Source organism: Argiope bruennichi, chromosome 3 (assembly GCF_947563725.1).
Source record: "Argiope bruennichi chromosome 3, qqArgBrue1.1, whole genome shotgun sequence".
In the NCBI taxonomy this organism is placed as follows: domain Eukaryota; kingdom Metazoa; phylum Arthropoda; class Arachnida; order Araneae; family Araneidae; genus Argiope; species Argiope bruennichi.
The window spans coordinates 123,482,582-123,506,336 of NC_079153.1; the positions used below are offsets into that span (position 1 = coordinate 123,482,582).

The 23,755-nt window shown below is 26.7% G+C and overlaps 1 protein-coding gene across 2 annotated transcripts; it reads left to right on the forward strand.

Moving 5' to 3' along the window:
* The first annotated feature begins 5,884 nt into the window (after window positions 1-5,884).
* LOC129964136 (elongation of very long chain fatty acids protein 1-like) lies at window positions 5,885-22,641 on the forward strand. Of its 2 annotated transcripts, none has more exons than XM_056078828.1 (9): window positions 5,885-6,075; window positions 8,490-8,571; window positions 10,541-10,607; window positions 12,248-12,432; window positions 14,941-15,018; window positions 15,323-15,382; window positions 19,142-19,250; window positions 21,632-21,768; window positions 22,291-22,641. In XM_056078828.1, exons 3-9 carry the CDS (start codon window positions 10,559-10,561, stop codon window positions 22,453-22,455), a joined length of 783 nt encoding a protein of 260 aa, XP_055934803.1. In that variant the 5' UTR covers window positions 5,885-6,075; window positions 8,490-8,571; window positions 10,541-10,558; the 3' UTR covers window positions 22,456-22,641. The 2 variants fall into 2 exon arrangements, with proteins under 2 accessions (XP_055934803.1, XP_055934805.1); XM_056078830.1 differs by having other exon boundaries at window positions 8,490-8,551.
* The last annotated feature ends 1,114 nt before the right edge of the window (window positions 22,642-23,755 follow it).

The window sequence follows — 23,755 nt, forward strand, 5'->3', positions numbered from 1 at the left end:
TTTGGGTAAAGCTTATATACTGATAACTAGACTCCAGTCCGGATGATCCCAATGGCATGGTTGTCTAGGTGCGGAAGCTCAAGGTTCGAAGCTGACTGGGGCTTTTTAAATTATTTTTTCTTTTTTAATAATTCTTATTCAAATAAAAATTTACAAATACTTTTATCAATATGCTTTTAATTTTTTTATCCAAGAATAAATATTTATTATCGAAATACATAATAATAAAATTAAAATTTTAAAAGAAAAAATAAATACAGATGCATTTAAAAAAAAATAAAATTATATAATGTAATTAACGATTTACAGATATTTTTAATTAATTTACTACTTATTTTTATGCGAGGATAAATGTTTATTATTTTAATACTTAAATTGTAATTTCAAATTTAAAAAATAGTAATATATACAACATAAATGGTGATAATTATTAATTATAAATAATCACATCGTAAAAAAATTATTCAATATTTCTAAAATATTATCCTATATGCATTTATTTTCGATTACATACAAGAACTATATGGTAACTATAGTAAAAACATTAGAAACAAAATATATTTCGACATTTTGCACAACTGATAAATGATGACTGTCCACAAAGCAAGGTTTCTTTAAGAGATCTATGGGAAAGCAAACTTCATTTACATTTAAAAATATCTCTCTTTCATCAGAAAGTTGTACAGCTTACCATGCATACCTTATCTTATTAAAAATTGGTGACGACAATTGATAATGTACCATTGACTGAATTTTTACACTATCTTCGCGAGAATTTATTTCTTGATCATGTTCGATTAAATAAGAAGATTTTTGTATACGCTTAATACGCTTTGAACCATCTGCCTACACATTCAATAAATTAACACCTTTTTTCTATTATTTCTTTTGATTACTGCAGTTGGGGACATTTGCTTACATATTTAACAAATATCAGCTTCTGCCTTCAATTTTTGATATAAACAGCTTCGTTGAGTTAGAATTAATAATTTTTTTATTATTAAAATCCAAGAATTGGCAAAATTAATTGTTTGAAAATGATGCAAGCAATTTAAATTATCTGTAGCTATTAATGATACATTTTTAATTATTTTTCATTTAAACATTATATTATAATTTAAATAGTAACATATTAATTATATAAAAATAAGTAACATATTAATTAAAACTATTTGTAAATCGTTAATTGCGTTCTATAATTTTATTTTATTTTATTTTGAAAAATGCATCTGTATTTATAATTTTTTTCTTTTAAAATTCTAATTTTATTATTGTGTATTTCGATAATAAATATTTATTTTTGGATAAAGAAATAAAAATATATTAGTTAAAAGTATTTGTAAATTCTTAATTAAATAAGAATTATTAAAAAAGAAAAAATTCTCAGTCAGGCTCGAACCCTGAACCTTCCGCATACCAGACTGTTACCTAGACAGACTGTTATCAGTATATAAGCTTTACCTAAAGTTTGAGGAAAATTTTCTTTAAATTCACTGGCTATTGCGTTTTAATATTTTCATGAATTAACATTCGAAACGTATACTATCATTGTACTAAATAAATCCCTGATCTCAGATTTCAACCCCAAGCCCTCCCTTTGTTAGATTCGAAATATAGAAAATATTTATGCACTGCCTTTGTATGATTATTTTTTAATTTGATTTACATGCTTATGTAATATTACAAAATCGATATTTCCTGTCGAATCTTGAATCATACTTTACTTTTAAAGTACTTGGAATTATAATTAAATAACTTTTAGTCTGAAATATAAATAAAAACAGTAATTTTTTTACTTCATTCAATCAGTATTACCTTGGATCCAGTTACCCACAAAATAAGATGACTTTGATCCTCACGATATAAAATAACTTGTTAACTCCTTCAACGATAGATAGATAGTGATTATATGACGAAATCTAACTAATATGTGTTCAGTAAGTCTTCCACGCCTAAAGAAGATGGAATAAAACGCAAAAGTAACCTTCAAATAACTATTATAACCAATATTGAAATGTAAATTAGTTACAAATATGCAAAATAAAGAATTTTTAGCGACAATAAATGAGCGATACAATCGAGATACAATCGATTTACTTTTCGATTTCCATCGAATCGATTCCTTTTCTAACCTGTTCCAGATACGTTATTGAATTATTTCATTATTTAATAGATATTAAAATAAAATAGTCGCACATGTTCAATTTTTTTTATCAGTTATAAATTCTTTTTTCTTTTTACATGAATTTAATTTTGTTTTTTAATGCATTTGAATTCTTTCCTATCTTTTAAAACTAACATATAAAATAACGAAACAACGGAAACACATGGCCACGAAAGAACGTTATTTTCAAGTTATGGTAGAAATTATTCGTTTTGTAGTATTAAAAAGATTCTGGGATACTGGAACTCAAAAAATATTCCTAGTAACATTCAAGATATATTTTATAAAAACCATAAACGACTTCTCCGAACCATCTAAAGTCAAATGGATATTTTGAATGATCGAAACACTGCGACAGCATGAGCATGAACTGTGGTTAAGTTCTAAGGGCCATTACCGACTACGATACATTCTATACCATAGGAGGTACATCTCATCATCAGGAGGAAACTATACCATACTCTATCATCATGAGGAAACTATCTCATCATCTGACACTATACCATATTTATATCCACTAGGGTGGCGAGATCAAATCACCTTATCGGAAATTTCTCATCCCCATAATTAATGTGCACCCCGTGGTGTATTACTTTATAGGAATAGCCCGGGGAATTCCTATAAAGTAATACCTCGCGACTGTGTTACTTTAGAGGAATGAATAAATCATATTTTTTTAAAATAATGAATATTTTGCTTTCGATAATTTTAGATATTTGTTCCAAATTACTGTTACAGCAAACACACTTTTAATTTTTTTAAAAGTCCTATTAAATGTACGTCAAGTGTTTAGAAAAAAATTAAAATAAAAAAAATTCTTTTATTTTAACAATATTTTCTTCAAAATTTGTATTTTTCGTTCTATATTCTGCCAACAGTTTGTTGTAAAATACATTTTTAAATGCTTTTTAAAATTTAGAGTATCAGAAAATGTTAATATAAAAAACGAATTACGAGAACAAAGTTCGAAAATTTTTCAGTGAATAAAAACAATTACAAAGATGTGTCATTTCTAATAATAGTAGAGATTCTGTAATTCACAAAAAAAATTAGATACCACTCACTTGTAACCCATAATCTGCAGACCGTAAGGGGCAGGACAGAATTGTTACAGTGTTTTAGGATTCACATAGGCTCTTCATCAAGACAAACTCGTATTGAAGCAAGAAAATTTGTTATTTCAATAACTAAAAATTTTACTTTCTTAAAATCGCAAACTCATTTTCAAACATTTTGAAATATTTGAACTTATTTACAAACATTTTTTAAAAATTTAATTTTTAATTTATTAAAATCTCAATATACCAACAAATTGTGCTCCCTAATAAAACGTCTTCCTATTCTAATACAAAATTATAAATAATAATAAATACAAAAAAATGAAAATTTTAGTAGAATTAATAAATTATCATTCTGACTTTAAAAAAAAACACAAAACTCAATATCAAATATGCTATCTTACAGGATTCATTCAAAAATTTATATGCAGCCAATATGATTTTGAAAATCATGCCGACTTTTTATGCATTTAAAATTTTACATACTTCCTAAAAGATTATAAATTTAAATTTTTCTTAAAAATCATTATAATATAATTTTTGATATCTTTATAAAAGTAGCACGAATCGAGTGTGTGTGTGTGCGTGCGTGAGTGTGCATTTATTATATTTCTGCAAAGAACAATTAATCTAACCAGCATTAAAATGTGAACAAGTTTTTAACTCTTAAATGCCTTTTTGACTCTACTGTTTTCCACAAGATGGCACTTCAAACATATCAATAAATACATTTTTGCATTTAAATTCAAACAAGTTGTTTTAAATTCAATCTTTCAACAAAATAATGAGCTTCCTGGCCGAAATAAGTAAAACTGAACTCGCATTATTAATTTTATACGTAATCGTTGATTAATTCTCAAAAAAATATTTTCAGTATAAAAGTGCTAAAAATGTTTTAAATTCGTTTCAAATCTGAAATTTATTTTCTCACCTTATTCTAAATAGAAAAACCTGTTCAATCGCCTCAGCTCACATTTTATTCGGTTCTGATTCATAGACCGCCATATTGAAATATATCATCCTATGTACGTATAATCAACTTGCAAATGCAAAATTTATATGTAACACTTGCTTCTCAGATATACAGTTCCAAGGATTATTGCTTTACTCGTAGGTAAAGTACAAATTATTTCCTATTTTCTTAAAAACGTTGCCAATGATTTCATATTAAGTTTCAATTTTTTCTAAATCTATGTACATATATCCAAGGGAATTGAATATATTTTTATAATTATTTTGTACCTCATTCTACTTTTGTCTTTTTTGAATTTCTTATCAATGGAGTAAAATCTTGATCATCGCGACTTCAATTCCATTAAATATTTTGGCCATAAAATAAGCATTTTTGTCACAACTATGTAAAGGTAGTTTGCGGAATCATTTTTCCGCTAAGGCGTTACTTGGCTGCAAAGAGGAACAAGTAACAATGTTTATATAAGATATCATTAAGACTAACAGCTCTTTACTAAATTGCTTAATTGTAGCAAAACATATTAGCATGTTTTTATACCTTCAGAGAGAAGAAAACTGGCTTGCCTAAATATTTCTGTAAAGATTCTAATAAAATTCTGTAAAGTAAGGTGGTTTGGGCTATTGAAAAGTTTCTAAAATTGTAACCTCAAATCATTAGCAGAATTCGATGGTTATTAGAGGCTCTGAAAGCAGTTATAATAACCATCTAGTTAAAAACCGTACAAAAATTATAAAATTTATAAAAAAATAATTGTTATCAAATAATTGCTAATAAAATATTCTAATTATTCAATCAAACATTATTCTAAATTTAAAGTAAAGTATTCTAAAATTTGATTGTAGAATAATTTACTTTTCAGAACTTGAAGCAATGGCATTTAAATTGGAAATATAAATTGATGTTATGTCGAAAAACTGTTTGGGAATTTATTATGAAGCTAATCACTACCTTTGAGTGGGATGATCCACAAACTATTCATGCCAATAGCCAATTTAACTACTTGGAAAATACCTAGTTAAAAAGATTTCTATAGACTCTTAAAAAAGTTAAAGGAAAGCCAATTTATATAAATAAAACTAAAAAACCATTGATCCCAGTCTGTTTGAGCCTAATACAAATCCACACCCTTTGATGAAATCGAAAGAAAATTGGTATATATTCCTTAGAACCTAAAAGGATTTACTTCTCTATTTAAAAGTTTAACAATGAAATTCTCAAACATTTCACATCCCTACGTAATTGTTTTATAATTTTTTTAAAATTTTTAACAATTTTTATAATTAATTTAATTGTTATTTGATCTTTATAATTTAAACTAATATTTTTTTTAAAAAAACATTTATAAAAACACTTGAAATATTAAAAAATTATTATTTAAAATATATTTCATTAATGCTGTTAATTTAAATATATTCAATGAATTTGTCGGAGTTATTGTTTTGTTGTATCATTTATATTATTTTATTTCGTCATATTATTATTTTATATAACTTTGATAATAAGAAAATTCTTCGAAAAAACGATATTAAAAAAGCTTTCTCTGATTTATTATTTTATATTTCCCTGTTTCCGCCTATTTTGAGGTCACAAAATCGTCGCCCAACCAGTACAGTTATGAGGAATCTTGTGATTTTGAATTCGCCTGTACATTGTTTTCGGGAAATGAGTGTCGTACAAACAATACAATAGTAACGTATTTTTTTCGAAAATTTAGTGTTCTACAATCTTTTGGCTATATATGTCTTACAAATTCCTTTAGTTTTCAATCAAGTATTATCATAATACAATTATTCAAAGATTGACGGCAGTATATTCTTTTGAAGATTATACTCGATTTGTGCAGATTGCAATATGCATCTTTAAATCAAAAAAGATTCCAGGTAAATCTGAATATATCTTAATCTTTATTTTAGCTTCAGTTCTTATTTATGTTTCTTTTAAGCTAAGAAAATTTGAAAATATCAAAAATATATACCGTATTTATTCTAAGAATTTGATTAAAACACTTGCAACTAATTTCTTTAAAAAGGAAAAATGAATTCAAAATATTTTATGCATTGAAATTAGAAAGTAAAAAACTATTTATTTACAACTTCTTAAAAACGCCTTTTTTCTGTTCGAAAGCATAGCTTTATATAGAAATAGAAAGCTAGAGTATTTGTGTTTGTATGATTCCATAGATGTAAAATACATTTATACAAAATTGCCCTTTTTTTATTTTTAAAAGGAAATTCTATTAAATTTAAGTGGAAATACAATATTTACTGCATTTTAAACGAATCTGAGAAAAACAGTCTGCAAAATTGATCTTTTGTTTACAAAAAAATTAAGATTAATCCCTGAGAATTTCTAAAAATTACTGATAACCCATGACGATGAGAGAATGTCAAGAAAATTTCTGCTCCTTCCCCACTCCCCTTTTTTTTTTCTTTTATTTGCTTATTTATATGTGACTTATTTTTTTTTAGGTTCATCAAAAAAAATTTCATTTCTTAGCATATAATTTCAAAAAAAACTATGTTTAACATTTCTTAATACATTTTGCCTTATTTTAATTTGTCTCATACTTATAACAATGGAATTTTGCAATCAATGTTTTTTACTCTTTCCTTTAAATGCTTTTTTTTATGTGGTTTTAAAATATTCTATTTTTATATTTTTCAAAATTTAATCAATAGTTTATAAGCTTAAGAATAAGAAACAAAAATGTAAAAAATATTGAAATAAGAAAATTCTATATTTTTAGTACACTGAAAAAGTATGTTCCAAAATTTCTTTAATAAAATTGAGTTTATATGTAAAAATCAAACTATTTTACATGGTACGCAAGCCTTATAGTGACTTTTAATATGATAAAATAATGGATTAAATTTTAAAAATTAAATAATATGATCAAAAAAAATTTCAGAAAATCAAATAAAATTGTGAAAATATTTATTTTGAGCTTAACATTTTAGATGATGATCTTTGTTACATAATATTTAATCATTTTTTAAAATACTTTGTTTTAAGATCTAGGTCTACGTTTCAATTTTTCATTTCAGAACTCAAAGCAATAAAACCTTCATTAACGATAAGGTATAAAAAATTAATTTTATTATGTTTAATATTTTTTTAAAATGTCAGTATAAAAATATTTCGTATGTATTTTTTAATTTTTAATTTAAACAAGAAATACGTAATTTTATAAATATTATATTTATTTATTTTTAATGTGATACATGTTTTTTTAAAAGTATGATACTTTTTGAAACTCAGGAGATTGAAAAATAAAAACCAAAAGTAATTTTTTCGAATACAAGACACACAAAATACCTCCATGTCAGGTTGAAGGAATTTTCTAAAAGCACAAACAAATAAATAAAAATTAATTATATAAATTTATTCCAAAGATCAAATAGCTAGAATGATAATTATATAACGAATATAGTTATTTATTTTCATTTTATTTTATGGCATGCATTAATATTTGAATAACAATATGATATCACAAAATAGTCATTGTAGAAAATTTTGAAAGTTTATAACCTGATTTATAACCTTAAATCCTTTCTGCTTTCATTTATTTATTTTACAAAATTTATGACGTTTGTACCCAATATTATTTAAATAGATACTTGACAGTTTTTAAGCACTGCAAAAACTAAATTAATGAATGGAAATGGATAGAAGCAAGATAAAGATTTAATATTATCTTCAGGTTTTATAATTCATAGATTTGACATTATTATTTGGTATCTAGGTTGATAATATCTTTTAATCGATCAGCCTAGGCTAGACAAATGGGAGCTCCATTATTATGAGTATAAAGTTTTTTTTAAGCTGAATTGAGTTAATGTAAAATATAACGATTTTCGAGAAAAAAAAATCCTGCTAAGGGGAAGCAATATCACTCAAAATTTTATTATACTTGCGCATTCCGGTTTAAATACTCATTTAATAACATATTTGTTATAACTATATTATAACCAGAAGAATATATTGTTTGTATCCAGAAACAAAAATAGATTAATAATTAATTATTTTCTTTCCCATATTGTATGTAAGCAAATTTTTAAGAAAAAAAAATCTTTAAAATCAAATGTTTTATTAAAAGTCATTGACACATACTTAATACCCAGGAAAAGAAAAATCATTTCCTAGAATGAAAGGGAGGAAAACGAAATAAGTCAATATTTATTAGGGAAAAGATACATAGGAAGAAGTTCAAAACACTTTGGAGAAAGTTCATTCTGTTTTTCCAAGAGAAGCAACGCCCATTAATTCCTTAATTGTTGTTTTTCCTTTTACTTAGGTTTGTTTTTCTTACAAGCAAAGGAGTCTACGAAAATTCGAGAATTTGGCAATAAAAACCTGGTATGTTAAAACAGGAAAAGGTAATAAATTTGCTAATATAGTAAATTTAAATGATCGTAAAAAAGTTATATAAAAAATATTTTATATTTGTAGTTTTCAAAATTTTTATGAAAAATTAAATTGCGTAACTTCTTTCATTCTTATCTAATTCAGAATATGCCTTAGACGATAATATTTATCAATAAATGAGTTTATTTTTTGGAACTATATAAGATATTATATTCATTTCTAAAGCAGATAATCTGTTTTCAGATTTGGAAAGTCTTCGCGGTTTTGCGCATGAGGCTAGATGGTTTTGATTTCAATTATACACGAATGAGTATAATGCAAGGTGAAAGATAGATATGCTTTCCATTTATTCAATAATATATAGGAACATTAATAATTTATAGGAATACTCCATAGTTTAAAAAATTAATATATATTTTAGTAAATAATAGCTAAAAGAAAAATGTATTTAACAAAGAACTCCAGAAAAGTGCTTTATTTATTCATAGGACATAATTCTTCTATATAGTAATATTGGCCTGGTATGACAGGCACGATTTTCTTTAACAGTAAATCATATCACGTCATAAAAGCACCGAAATACTTTAACTTATACTAGTTTCGAACAAGTATCTCACACTGCTAACATAAGACTAACATTTTAGATCATTAAATTGTAAATTGTAAATTAATCTTAATTAAAATAATAATTTTATTCTAAATCATATATTTAAGTTAATACTTTTGAGTTGGAAAATATAGAGAAATATTACAGAAATTTGTTTAATTTCTCGCTAAAAATATACTTAGTTTCTATAACAATTTTTTTAGTATTGTGTATTGAAGTTAAATTACGAATTTTGAAGTTTAGTATTAAATTCCTTTTGCTTTGGAGGATATTTTCAATTTATATTCAAGTAACAATAATAATAAAAAATCTTATACTTTCAATGCAGAAACTTTAACATTTGACAACCGTTTTAACTGGAGACATGCTTTAAATACAATTGCATAAAGGATACACCATGTGGAATATGTTTCGTATACATACTTTCTAATATACATTATAAAGAGAATAAAATGTTCATTCTAAAATAGATATTTTCCTTGTGTATTTATTATTTTGCATTTCAGCATAAATAGTAGGTGAAAAAAAGATATGCACGTGAAATTTAATTTTACATGCATTTAATTTTAATTATCTTCAAGAATCACAAAATAGCGATAACTGTCGTTTTCAACTTTGCAGCTGATTACGCAGGATAGAATTTGACTTGTATCCTTCCTGAAGACGAGATAACAAATTCTTATTTACGAGGAAAAAAATTTCATTAGGAAATAGGAACTTCTTCATATATAAAAAAACTAAATAAATAAATGATCATGTTTTATATTAACAATATATTATTTCAAGTGTTGGATTTTTAATACAAAGCAATCTTTATTAAGAAATAAACATACGTGCTTATTCATTGAAATAAGATTGAGAATAAGCATCTCGCATTACTAAAAAAAATTACTACTCAGTTAATTTACTACTTTAATTTACTACTTGGTTAAATTTACTACTCAGAATCTAATTAAAAATCTTTATTATGTGAAACAGTTACTTTTGAATTTAAAAAAAGGGTGTAGAAATACCACATGAATATTGTTGAAATTTAAACTCCCTTCTATTGACTTGGGGCCATCTCTCTATATTTTTTTTTATTTCATTTATGAATTCAGGTATTAAAGAATGAAAATAAAAGGTTAAAACTTTTACATTTCCACTTGTTGGAAATTAATACAAAAAACAAACCTAAAAGTCATATAGCAATTAAGGTAAGTTTCAAAATTTATTTTAGAAAAATATCTTACAGATACCAGGAAACTCAACATTTTCTTTTATCCTCCTAAATTTCCTTTTTTATAGATTTTTTCAATAATTGCCTTATTCTATTTTATTATACATTTTCAAACTTTTGTAACTGCTTTATTATTATTTTTTTTATTTTCCAGTAAACTCCAAGCAAGAAAATGTCTACCTCCGTGGTAAAATCCATAAACCACTTTCTTTTTCATCCAGGTAAACAAATTTTCCGATAGCATTATGAACTTTTTTATAGTAATATAGGAATAAAAATATGAGCGATGAGTTAGTGATCAATCTCCTTGCATTAAAATTCCACAACATTAAAATTTACTTATATTCTAAATGATTACCTATTTATGTAGTTTTTAAGCATTTTAACTTTTTATTAGTTACTATCTGACATTCAAGAATTTTTTCTACGACGATCACTTTAGAATAAAAAACACTTAAACCTCATATAAGGCTTTGGAAGATATATCCAATGCCTTATAATGAAGGCATTCAATCCAAAATATTGTATTCCTTTATTAGAAATAAATATATTTCAAACCGCATATGTTTAAAAAAATTAATTTAAAAAAATCGTGCTACTTTTTTATGTGACTTTTAATTACATTACTCGTTAGACTGCGACTATCCGATATTCAATGTCATTTCTTAAGGTATCCAACTAGGTTCAGAGAAGATTTTTCAAAGAATCAAATACCTTAATGTTTATATTAAGTTTTTTTATTAATATAAGAATAAAATGAGGAATAAAAGTATAATTATTTGAATATATACGTAGCTTTCGAAAAAAAAGGCATGTTTGGATGTAATTTTCAGCATTTATTTGCAAAAACTAGAATTGTTCTAGAGAAAAAAAAATTGTGACAATTTTTCATTTTTCTTTGTAACACAACATGTGTAACATAGCTTGGACTCTAACTATTATCAAAGAATTATATTCAAAAGTAAAATTTTTGTATGTAATATTTGAAATGATCATTGAAATTTTGGAATTTTTTTCAATATTTACATTAAACGATCATAAATGTACTTCTAGAGCATTCAACATAACATTCATAATTCATTACATTCTAAATAACATAATGAATCCTAATTATAAATTTCACCAAGATATCTTATTTATTTTTTGAAATATGACGATATTCGTAGGAAAGAATTATGAAAAAAACTCGTTCTTCAGAAAATGCATTTAAAGGTTTTAAATATTTGAAAATAAGTATCACCTACAAGTCAATAGTTTGTTATAACTTTGCTTCTAATTCACATAAGGGCAAAATAAAGATATCAATGGAAATGTAAACGTAACTTTTATTTTAACTGCAAAAAAATAAAACTGCAGATTTTCATCCAAATTTATGTTCTCAACCTTGTCGGATACCTTAGCAGAATATTTTACAGAAGAAATAAGAAAGCACTTTTCTGTCTTTCCAAATTATTGAAAGACATAGCTATTTACAGCCGGTGAGGCTATTTGGTTTCGTATTCTATCATTAGAAATAAATACATCTCAAACGTATATCGCCATACAAAATAAAAGAGTAATAATATTTGTAAGATGATTAAATATACAACATATTAGAATTAGGAGAATTAGGAGAATACTGAATTCATAATTTTTAATTAGTACTTAGCCAACCCATACGCACAAATTTTATAAAACTTACTGGTACTCCTTCTTAGATAAAAATTAAAATTGTTAATGCATTACTGTTGAAAGCACTTGCTCGAAATGAACGATAATTATTGTGGTGAATTTTACTTCTCATTGTAGCATTTGAATAAAAATCAATTTCATGTGCCATTGAATACATTTATGATTCAATTTCGATTTCCCTTTCTTGCAGATATTCAGCAAAAAATCTTGATCAAAAATTCATCCATATCGTTCATGATTATTCTTGTATATATTCTACTAACGAAATTATTCGGGCCTCTCTTGATGAGACATCGAAAGCCTTTCAAGTTAAACAAACTCTTGGTGATATACAATTTCACTTTGTCAGCTGCAAACTTCTACCTCGCGAAAAAAGTAAGTTTTGTTCAATTTTTTCCGATATACTCTTTATATTTATACTATCTATTAGGGATCTCATGACGTATTTTCGAAAAAATTTCAACACAGTGTGGTGAATAGCATATAAGCTAGTTAACAGCCCTGCTACCCGAGCAATTGTTTTGGTATCATGGTCATGTTACTGGATTGCGAATCACAAGGTCCCAGGTTCTATCCTCGAGCATCTCAATTCGCTAAAACAGTTTCACCTATCATACGACCGAGGACTCAAACGGTGAACATGATAATTAGAATAATCATGACTTGGTCTTTACTGGGGAGTCATATGGTGTTAGAAATGCGGGAAGTTCTTGGCAATGTTCACAAGAAGGGACGTCAAGCTCAAAAGGACTTTCCCCCTGATATCCAGTGAACATGATGACTAAAGTAATTTTGATTGGATCAGGAGGGACAAGTCATATGTTGTTGGAAATGTGTGTAGTTTTTGGCAATTTTCACAAGAAGGGATGTCCAGCTGAAAAGGACTTTCCCCCTGATATGCAGTGAACATGATGACAAAGTAATTTTAATTAGATCTGAAGGGACGAGTCATATGTTGTTGGAAATTCGTCAAGTTTTTGGCAATGTTCATAGAACGAGACATCGAGCTCAAAAGAGCTTTCCTGATGATGTCTAGTAAAAATGATGACTAGAGTAATTTTGATTCGATGTGAATGGACGAGTTATATGTTGTTGGAAGTGTGTGAAGTTTTTGGCAATGTTCACAAAAAGATATATCAAGCTCAAATGGACTTCCCCATGATATCTAGTGAACATGATGATTAGAGTAATTTTGATTGGATTTGAACAGCCGAGTCATGTATCACGGGAAGTATAAAAAATTTGGTTAAGTTCATAGAAAGAAACAGTCACCTCAAAAAGGATCTTATTCGTAATATCTAGTGAATATGATGCGCCATATGAGACAGACTAGCCCAAAATCATCCCCATCTATAAAGCCCTAATTCAGACGTTATTGGTGTATCGCTGAAATCAATTTACGAAAGATAATTAGCGACTATCCGTTCATATGGAAGGACGATTCCATTTCCCGGCACGGAAAATTACCCCGTATTTGAGAATAAAATTCATAGATAGGACCATTTAGCTCAATTGATAAAAGACTGAAATTTTCATTTTCCTACAACTCTCTTGCGAATGAAAATATAAATTCAAATTCAGAATTCAGATTAGGCGAATTAGAGCAACATCATAATGAAAAGCTTTTGTATTGAAAACTTTTAAACGATTGCAATTGTGTAGAAGTTTGGGACAAAAAAATAGAATTGAATTTCAACTTATAGCTTAGACTGTGTTTTAACTTTAACTTGAGGCCCTAAATAGAAAACTCATCAATTCCATTTTCTCCCACCCTTTATTACAGAATTTGAATCTTTATGAGATTAGGGTAAGATATGATTGAGGAGCGAAAGTTTTCCTTGCATTGCTGTAAATAAATATGCCTTCACTTTCGAGCTTGTCAAAATGTATAAAAATAATGTTTTCTTTGAAAATGCCATCATTAAAAAACGAAATAAAGTTCTCTGTAATATATAAAATTACATTTTTCTTTCATTTAGCTGTTTTGATTAAATTGCTTCTATGTCTTATATTTCCTATTTAAAGTGTGGAACATTACCACCAATTATACATTCACATGGAAAATCTTGACTTAAAACTTTATCTCTTTTCCAAATATTGCTTCATTAGTTGCTTAAAGTCGATTGTTAAGCAATGTTAATAACAATTAAGAGCTATTGAATTTAATTTGAATTTTTTTTTTAAATTTTGGTAGAGGAAAGAAAAACAGAAAAGGGGTGAAGAATTCATAATTTAGTTCTGTAGTATTAATGAGTTAGGCTAAAATTAGTCTGGTGGGTTAAGGGATTCATTCTTTCATCTAGAGATAGTTTGCAAGTTTTTAGAAAAAGATAAATAATCTTAATATTACGTCTTCTGCATTTTAAGAAAAACTTGTTTAATATTCGGTTGTTGGTTTTTTTTTTTTTTTTTCAATTTCTCGGAGTAATTTGAAGACATTATTTAGATATCCAAATTTACATCTTTTCTTTGGAATAGCAATGGCATTACTCGTAGCGCCATCTCTTGGCTGAAATTTTTAAAACATTTTATAAAGGAGAATATAATGAAATGCCATTCAAAATCACAAATGATTTAACTAACAGGAAGTACCATGCTTTTGCTTTTAACATTATATTTTCATGAAAGTTGGATCTTTTAAATATATATCCAAATTTTTATATTTCATAAAAAAAAAGGCCTTCATTTTCTTATTTTTTTTTTCAATCAACAATATAGCAGAATGTTATAGCCGGCAAAACCATGCATTCATCAATTAAAAATTCATTCTTAATTTAAATTTCAAAAATGCAAATCTTCAGATCTTTTGTTTTTATAATTAATGTCTCAATAAGAAACAGAATATTCTAGAATTTGCTTCTCATATCATATTTTCATTTTCAGTGCACTGCAGGTTCTATAAAATACTGGAATACAAGATGTGGTTTCAAAAAATCAATCGCATATGTTGAATTTATGAAGGTACGTTGAATTTACTCATATTAAATTTCGTATAATAAGTAATTATATTATATTATATAGTTTTTTTTTAAATGCATCTTTCATCTTTTTTTCAGAAAAAAAATTTGTGGTGGTCAAAAAATTCCAAGTGGTTTTATATAAATTATATACAATTTTGTTTTAAGCAATTGATGACATTAAAGGCTTTTGTCGCCTCGAAAAATAAATTCAGGAATAAGCTTTATTGAAATATATTGTAATGTTCGTTTCATATTAAGGCTGCTATTACAACTTCTTTCTATTTTTTTATTTATCTATTTTTCAGGAAGAGAGTGTGTATGTGTGGTTATTATTTTTGCTGAAATATGTAGAACTTATTGATACGGTAAGTCAGTTACATATGCCTGATATTTATTACTTAAAATCCTTAATTTATTTCTATTTTTATGTCATTTTAACAATCGTATCTTTTTTTTTTAATTGTTATATTTACAGACAACTTAATTTAATTTTTCCTACATTACTCATTTATGACTGAATTCAAACTTAAAACCTTTTTCATACATTATTATTAAAATATGAATGGCATCCCGGTGTTAAATTTTATTCAAACTTACATCTATTTTTTCTTAAAACCATAGAATCAAATACTTTGCAGCTTATTTAAATGTTATGAAGGAAATAAAACTGATCAAAAGATATCTGATGTCTGTTACAAATGCACTTCAGAAAGGACATATACTGTTATTCAAGTAGAGAATAAAAACAAAAAAATGAAACAAAACCGGATGAACATTTACGAAATGCAACGTCATTACTGAACACAGTAGGACCTAAAAACGAAACCATGGCAATGCCACAATTTTTCGAATAAATGAATATCATTTATCTACCCACGCCTATTTTTTTGAAGTTGCTTATCGAAATTGCACCATGAGGAAATTCATTATACAAGTTGTTCCATATATTGACCTCTATTAAACTAATATTATTGAAAATCTTGCAAATTATTTTAAACTTGGAGGCTTTGGCGACTAGCTATTTCGCCGGAATCAATGTCCTCTAAAATTTTCAATTCAATATTTTATGTAACTTAGTAGCGTAATAGTTTCTTTTTAAATTTCAAATTTCTATAGTCATATAACTCATACCGTTATTGATGTCTTACGTGGTTCTGTTCATTGTACTATATATATCTAGTTTTCTTTTAGCTCCTGTAAAATTTGAAATTTAAATTGAAGTGTAAGTGATTAAAACAAACTTTCTAGATAGAGCCAAATATGTTTTTTAAAATATATGAATACAGAAAACAGAATCGTTCAGCATTGCAGTCTTATGTGCTCTGCAGAATATTTTTTTTTATTGTTCAGTCAATTTTTTTCTAATTCAACGCAAAATATAATTTTTAGTTTTGCTTTCAAAAATATTTAAATGGCTTAAATAAGGATATTTTGTAGGGGAATGAAGATCATTATGATCCGTGCAGTGTAAGCTAGTTTGTTGAGGCGGGGGGACCAATGTTTTCGCTAACATTTCTTTAATGATCACATTTCACACAATATAAATATGCAGGACAAGACAAGATATTAACGCGCGCACTTTAAAAGAACAGCATATCATCCCCTTATGCTTACAATCGCAATGCACTATGGGATGGTTACCTAATCAGGCATCGCCATCTATTATCCAAAAGAGAAGATAGAGTAATGCAGCTGCTACAATTTTATTTTGTTTCTATCAATAAATGTATTGTTGAAAAAAAATAAGGTGTCTAAATTTTATGCGTCTTTGATTATGTTTAATAAAATATTCTTGATACTCCAACTTTTAAATAAAATTTTAAGAAAGCATTTTTATCTTTTGCGACCAAATCTAATCGAGATAAGAAGTTGTGAATATCATTATTTTAGCATAATCGACAATTTCTTAATTTTAGGCTAATCAGCCTTGAAGAAACTTACTGTTTGAAAACTCTTTGAGACAGTCGACAGAGTGGTTTAAGGCCATGCGTTTCTATAAGATAGGATATCAGTTTTAGTCGCAATAAAGTGTACCTTTCTTTTAATTTAAAATGTTGGTGTCTCAAGAAAATTTTACTAAATGTGTTTCATCGGACCAAAAGTATGTTTAAAAATAGGATATTCGTATTTCATCAGAACATTTATTAGCTCAAACTGCATAAAACAGTATTCCTTATTTTACTTAGACTATATTTCCTATTACATGTATATCCCTAATACTATTTAGAAATTAAGTGTTGGGGTTAAGTGTAAGAATGGGCATTCTGTATATGTAATCATGTTTGCATTAAATATTACAAAATTATTGGATTAAAAATACAAATACTTTTAAAGTTTAGAGAAATATTTTTCTTGCACTCATCTGTTTAGAAAATAACATATTTAATGTTTATTTCATACTACTGGATCTGAAAATACATATTTGGGATTTCATAATTTCAGGAATATAGAGAAAAAAAATCTAAAAATACACTCTCCGGTCTTTCCTTGAAATTTAAAAAAAGAAAAAGAAATTCATTGAATACTGAGATCATTCCACGCAGCTTGCCTCCTATATTTCAATTGAATAATTATTTAGAAATTATTTTGTTAGTTACGAAGTTTTCCCCAACTCATTTAGCTAGTGGCGCCATCTCATTTTTAAATTTTCCTTAACTTCGTTCTTGGCTTCTATTTCTTCATAATTAAAACTAATGCTTCCAGTCTCAGAAAATAAACTAATTTGGCAAAAAAAAAACCTCTCTATTTTATGTAGTATTAATCAGATGATCTCAATAATCTTATAGCTTTTACCCGAATGTATTTTTGTTTTTATCTACATCGATTAATCACGGTTTCATACATCAGTTTGATTAAATTAGAATGGAGAATAATAATAAGCTTTAAAATTATATAATCTCTTGATTCATTTTATTTATGTATACAAGTTCTCCCCATCAACACGTGAAAGGGTGCGCCGGGTCAAAAAGGCGCCAGTTTCTGCTTTAAAAAAAATCTCATTTCTCAAAACCAAATTGAATTTCTCATTATACCGATGATAATGGCGTCGTGTGATCGTAGCGCCATCTTTTATCTATGTCATTCTAAAGCGCTACCTATCTACTTTCCCTAATTCAACTCATTAAAACATGCAATCCGTCTAACTGTTTGTCTTACAGGAAATGTCTTGTTCAAGAATTCCTAAACATGAAAACACAGATACAGTTGCATGTATGAAAATAAGTGCGGTTGACAATTCCTTATCTTGGGTTAACGTTTGATTTTTGTAATCCTAATAATTTCTGCATTTTGTAAAAAAAGTGTTAAGCATTTGACTGTTTGTTTTTGTTATTATACACATAAAAATTAATGTAAACACTTTTTTTTTTTTACATATTTTGTTACGATTTTAGTGAAGTAAAATTAAGTAGTTTTGAATTTAATGACCGGAACGGTTTAAGGTAAGCTCTTAAAATTTCACGAAAAATGTGAAAATTTATTTTCGGAATTTCATTCATCAGATTTCTTACCATAATTACGAAGAAAAAACATTTTTATTCGGAATTTCAAAATTTATCAAGAGAAACTAGAGTAGCGCGACATTATTGAATAAAGACAGTCGTTAGATATTTGCACGACGGGGTGGATTAAGCTTGAAATAACAAAACTACATGAAGTTTTCTCCTTTTTTTTTTATGAATAGAGATATGGACTCATAAGAACCATAGTATTATTAATTTCGGTTTTAAAAAAAGTTCAGAAACTGATAAGAATTGAGAGAACAGAAGTTGTGTGTGAAATATGTATAAGAAACAATGCAAGTAATCATCAAAATTTCATTCAATAAACTTTTCATAATCAATTGATTCGATTAAGAAAGGCCACAAGCGTTTGAGTACTAGATATAAGTACTTTGAATGCAAGTTTAACAAATCTCTGTTCGATTTACTTATAAGATTAGTTAGTAGATTATCCATTGCATCATTTAGGTGTCTAATATCCCAAATAGCATTTTCATTATTGTCCCACGATATTGTATGGCATTCGGAATATCAAACAACTTCTTGGATATTTAGTGCAATATTTTATTTTGTAGCCTCTGATTGAGAATTTAAAGGAAATTAAAGTTATATGTTCTTTTGTAGGTATTTTTCGTCCTTCGGAAAAAATATAATCAGATCTCGTTTCTTCATGTCTTCCATCACAGTGCTGTGGCCATGCTATTCTGGTGGATTCTCAAAACGAACGAAATAGGTAAGAGAATCTGAGATTTTAATTATCTAAAAAGATATGTTAAGAGGAAAAATTAAAGAATAAACAATATTTTTTTTTTCAAAAATAATAAAATCCGAAAAAAACATAAAATGTGAAAAGAAATAACTTATCTCCGTATCTTACTTCGATTCATTAAATATAAATAATATATTTCAAATTTAGAAGGCTAAAGTGCAATTTTTTCTTCATTACTAAAATCATAGCAACAATTTTTAAAGACTTATTAATTCTGTTCGTTTCATATTTATAATGACAGAATTTTGCAATTGGTTTTCTTTTTTATTTTTGATATGTTAGGCTGAAATTTTGAAGAGTTATATATCGCTACACTTATTTCAACAATACACAGTTTTCAAATTTTCAGGACTCTATTATAAGTTAATCAATTAATTATTAATTGAAATTTGATTTCTTATATGTGGCGCTTCCTGTTTGTGAAACTGTTAAAGTTTTATTGCAAGTATATTTATATAATATTTTTAATAATGATCTACGAATAAAAAGCAAAAAAAATATGTAAAATAAGTTAATTAAAAGTAGCTACTTTTTAGTACAAAAAAAAATGTGTTTTTAAAAATTGTTGTTAAATTTGTTGTTTACTAGAAAATTTTATTTTGATAGTATATTGAGAAACAAATATGAACTGAATCACCATTGTAAGAAAATTAAATCATAATACTTTAACTTTAGAAAAGAAAAATTAACATTTAAAACACGTTAAATAAGATTCCTGGCAAATTACACGATACCTCATTTTACATTTTTGTATAACTTATACTAAAAGTTAATATGATACAATATACACATCGAAAAAAATATTCATTTGCATATGCAAATTATAAAACCATAGAGCATCATAATAAATATCAAGGATTACATAGAAAAAGATTTATCTTTGCTTTTGCAAACAGAACTTAATACATTGCATATTTTTTAAAATGGCTTGTTAACATCCAACTGCAATAATTTAATTTAATATATGGTTCATGGACTTTGAGGAAACCGTTTGACAGATTTCTATGATATTCAAATGTTGTTCATATTTGCCATGGAGCAATTTGCAACAATTTTAGAAAGTAAAATAAACGAAGTTTTTCAAGGCATATTATTCGATTTCAGAATTCAGGACTTAGATAAAACATATGAAATACAACTTTAAAACCTGTAGCAACATTCATCAGCTCTCTAATCCACTACATGCGCAGTTGCTGCATTTTAATTAGTTGAGAGAAGCCACGCTTCCATTAACGCTTTCGCATCTTGTCTCTTGCCAAGAATATAAATATAAAATTGTCTTCTAAACTCTACACGTAGTTTGAAAAACTATTACTAAAGTTTTAAGAAAATGCCTACGAATTTCAATAAGCTCCAAATTAATTAACAAAGTCAAACATAAAAAAATTAGTAGATGATCGATGATAACACGATAAATTATCTGTTGTCGGATAAGCTGCAGATGCTGTACACATCGTTATCCATATTATCCATACACTGCTGAAATTTCCAACCGTTTCTAAGTAAATGAATTGAAGTGTTTAGGAATAAATATTGCAAATATTTTTTAATTTAAAATTATGGTATAAAAAGGAGAAAATGTCTATATATTTCTGGTGAGTGCATAATCAAGTTCTTCAAGGCTCTTAATAGGATTCACCAGATGATTATTAATGGAATCTACCAGAATTCCATTAATAATGTTCACATATCACAGAAAAAAACAATGGATTAAATATAGGATTATATATTTATATCAACTTGAACTTTTATATTAATGAAACTTTGACATAGCTCTTTAATTGTCATTTAAATTATGATGAACTGTTTAGGCAAAATTTAATGATAACCGCCATATTTTATTATGCTGAATCAACTGAATGAAAAAAAAATATCTATATTCAATGCATTCTATTTGATTTTGGCTTAAATTACGTAAATTCTCTACAATAAATTCATACATTTTATTTTGTAAAATTACATTTAATGGTCTTAAGGTCACAAAATATCAATTATTTTTATATTTGTCCATAATTATTATAAAATCGTTGTTTTATGGAATTAAAAAAAATAATATCAAGAAAATGGTAATTTTTTTTAAGTTTTACTAATAATTATTTTAATTCCTTTGTGAATATTACAAAAATCTTCATGGTTATATATTTTTCTTCCATTATTCAATTTTGACATAACATAGTTATCTATTGATTCCAATACGAAAAATATATCGTAAACTATCCCAAAAAGCTTATCTGTCACATTCATTTTAGGAAATATAAAAGTGAAATGTTTTGCAATTAAAATTATTTAATCAAGCTTAACCATTTTAATTCCAATTATTATAAAGTAATTGCTTTTATTTTCAGGTTACTATCTTTTACTTACTGTATCCATTAACAATGGAATTCACGTCATAATGTATCTTTATTATGGGTTAGCTGCAATAGGTCCTAAAATGCAGAAATATCTGTGGTGGAAGAAGTATTTGACGACATTACAAATAGTAAGTGGAATTATTCTTGTGTAAAATATGACATTCATTCCATCATTTTAATTTATTTATTAAATTCGAAACTAAAAATATAATTTCTAAATATAAATTAATAAGAATAGTAGTTAAAATAATAGATTTTTAATTGTTCAAGTCTATTAATTAAAAAAGTTGGCAAACGTATCCCTATTATGTAGTTTTATAAAAAATAATTAAAGGTTAATGATTAAATATTCTGTAATATGATAAAAGTTTTCAGAAAAATTACACGTTACCAACGAGCACGACCATTATTAATACACTCTGTTCTAAAAGCTTTCATTACGGTCATAGTTAAACCACTCTTTTTTCAACTGTTTCTTAGATAAAAAATCAATTATTTAGTATTAATATTAAATCAGAGTTGTATTATCGTTATCAAAGAACTCTGAACAGATATTTGGCTTCTTTACTTCAGGAATAATTTGTAACTAGCCTTTCTCTTGCATGTTTTGCTTCATTTTTTTAACAGAATTTCTCTTCGATTTTTTTCAGATTCAGTTTGTTGTAATCCTTTCGTACATGCTGTACGGATTTCTTAGTGGCTGTGAAACTCTAAGTTCTGTAGAAATGATATTATTTACAACTTTTTTATCATTTATGTTGTTATTTCTCAACTACTATTTAAGAAATTTCATCAAAAATTCCAAAAATAAATAAGTGTATACCAAAATTGCTGGGAGTGGAAATCTCGTTTAATGTCAAGGAATTCATATTTTCTCATTTTATACTTTTATGAATAACATGTGCTTCATGTCATTCTGGAATTTTGTTACTAAGTGAAATGTTTGGTGACGGGTAAAATTATAATCAAAACATGCTATAATAAATATATTCCTAATTGTCCTTGGAAGTCTTTATTTGTCTGATATATATTAATCGAATTTTATGCTTTCTAAATGCGCATATTAAAAGGCCATTGAAATAAAAATCGCGAATTCAATAAAACACTCATGATTTCATGAATTCAATAAAACACTCACGATTTCATCAATTCAACAAAACACTCACGATTTCATGAATTCAACAAAACACTCACGATTTCATGAATTCAACAAAACACTCACGATTTCATCAATTCAATAAAACACTCACGATTTCATCAATTCAATAAAACACTCACGATTTCATCAATTCAATAAAACACTCACGATTTCATCAATTCAATAAAACACTCACGATTTCATCAATTCAATAAAACACTCACGATTTCATCAATTCAACAAAACACTCACGATTTCATCAATTCAATAAAACACTCACGATTTCATCAATTCAATAAAACACTCACGATTTCATCAATTCAATAAAACACTCACGATTTCATGAATTCAATAAAATACTCTTGATTTCATGAATTCAATAAAATATTAATTTTAGAAGTCTTCTTGTTTAGTATAATAATATTTAGTATGATAATAATTTAGTATGATTCTGCTGAGTACATGATATATATAAAGCAAAAATCACTTAAGATGCTTTATTAGATAACCACAAACTGGCTACTTCGACCCGCCGGGAGGCACACGGAAAAATCTGAATGACCGGACCGCCGCAACAGTAACATTGGCGAGAATTGTCGTTGAGTCCTAAGGCACCACCGGTGCAACCCTTCCCTTGGGAAGTACGTCCCTTTCATCGATGAGAGGCGCCAGACCGCCAATTTTTTATGTACCCACCAGGCTGGCGAAAATCAGCCACCATTCCGGAAGCTTCCTAGGCTCAATTACGAGGTGCTCCCCATGGTGCTGCTTTATAGGATAAAATGTCAAACATAAATCTATAAAATTTGGTAGTAATAAGGGTTCGCTAAGAAGAAATTTTGAAAAATTAATTAAATTTTTAATTGACATTTAATTAAAATTTTAATCTTTTTCCCTTAATAGTTTCAAAAAATATTACTCCCAGTCCATTTATGTGCTTATTATTAAAGCCACGTAATCAATAGTAAATTTTTTGA

Coding starts and splice junctions, on each gene's coding strand:
- LOC129964136 (XM_056078828.1), top strand. CDS start 10,559: ATGTCTACCTCCGTGGTAAAATCCATAAACCACTTTCTTTTTCATCCA. Junction 15,019..15,322: donor CATATGTTGAATTTATGAAG/GTACGTTGAATT, acceptor TCTATTTTTCAG/GAAGAGAGTGTGTATGTGTG. Junction 19,251..21,631: donor TCTCAAAACGAACGAAATAG/GTAAGAGAATCT, acceptor TTTTATTTTCAG/GTTACTATCTTTTACTTACT.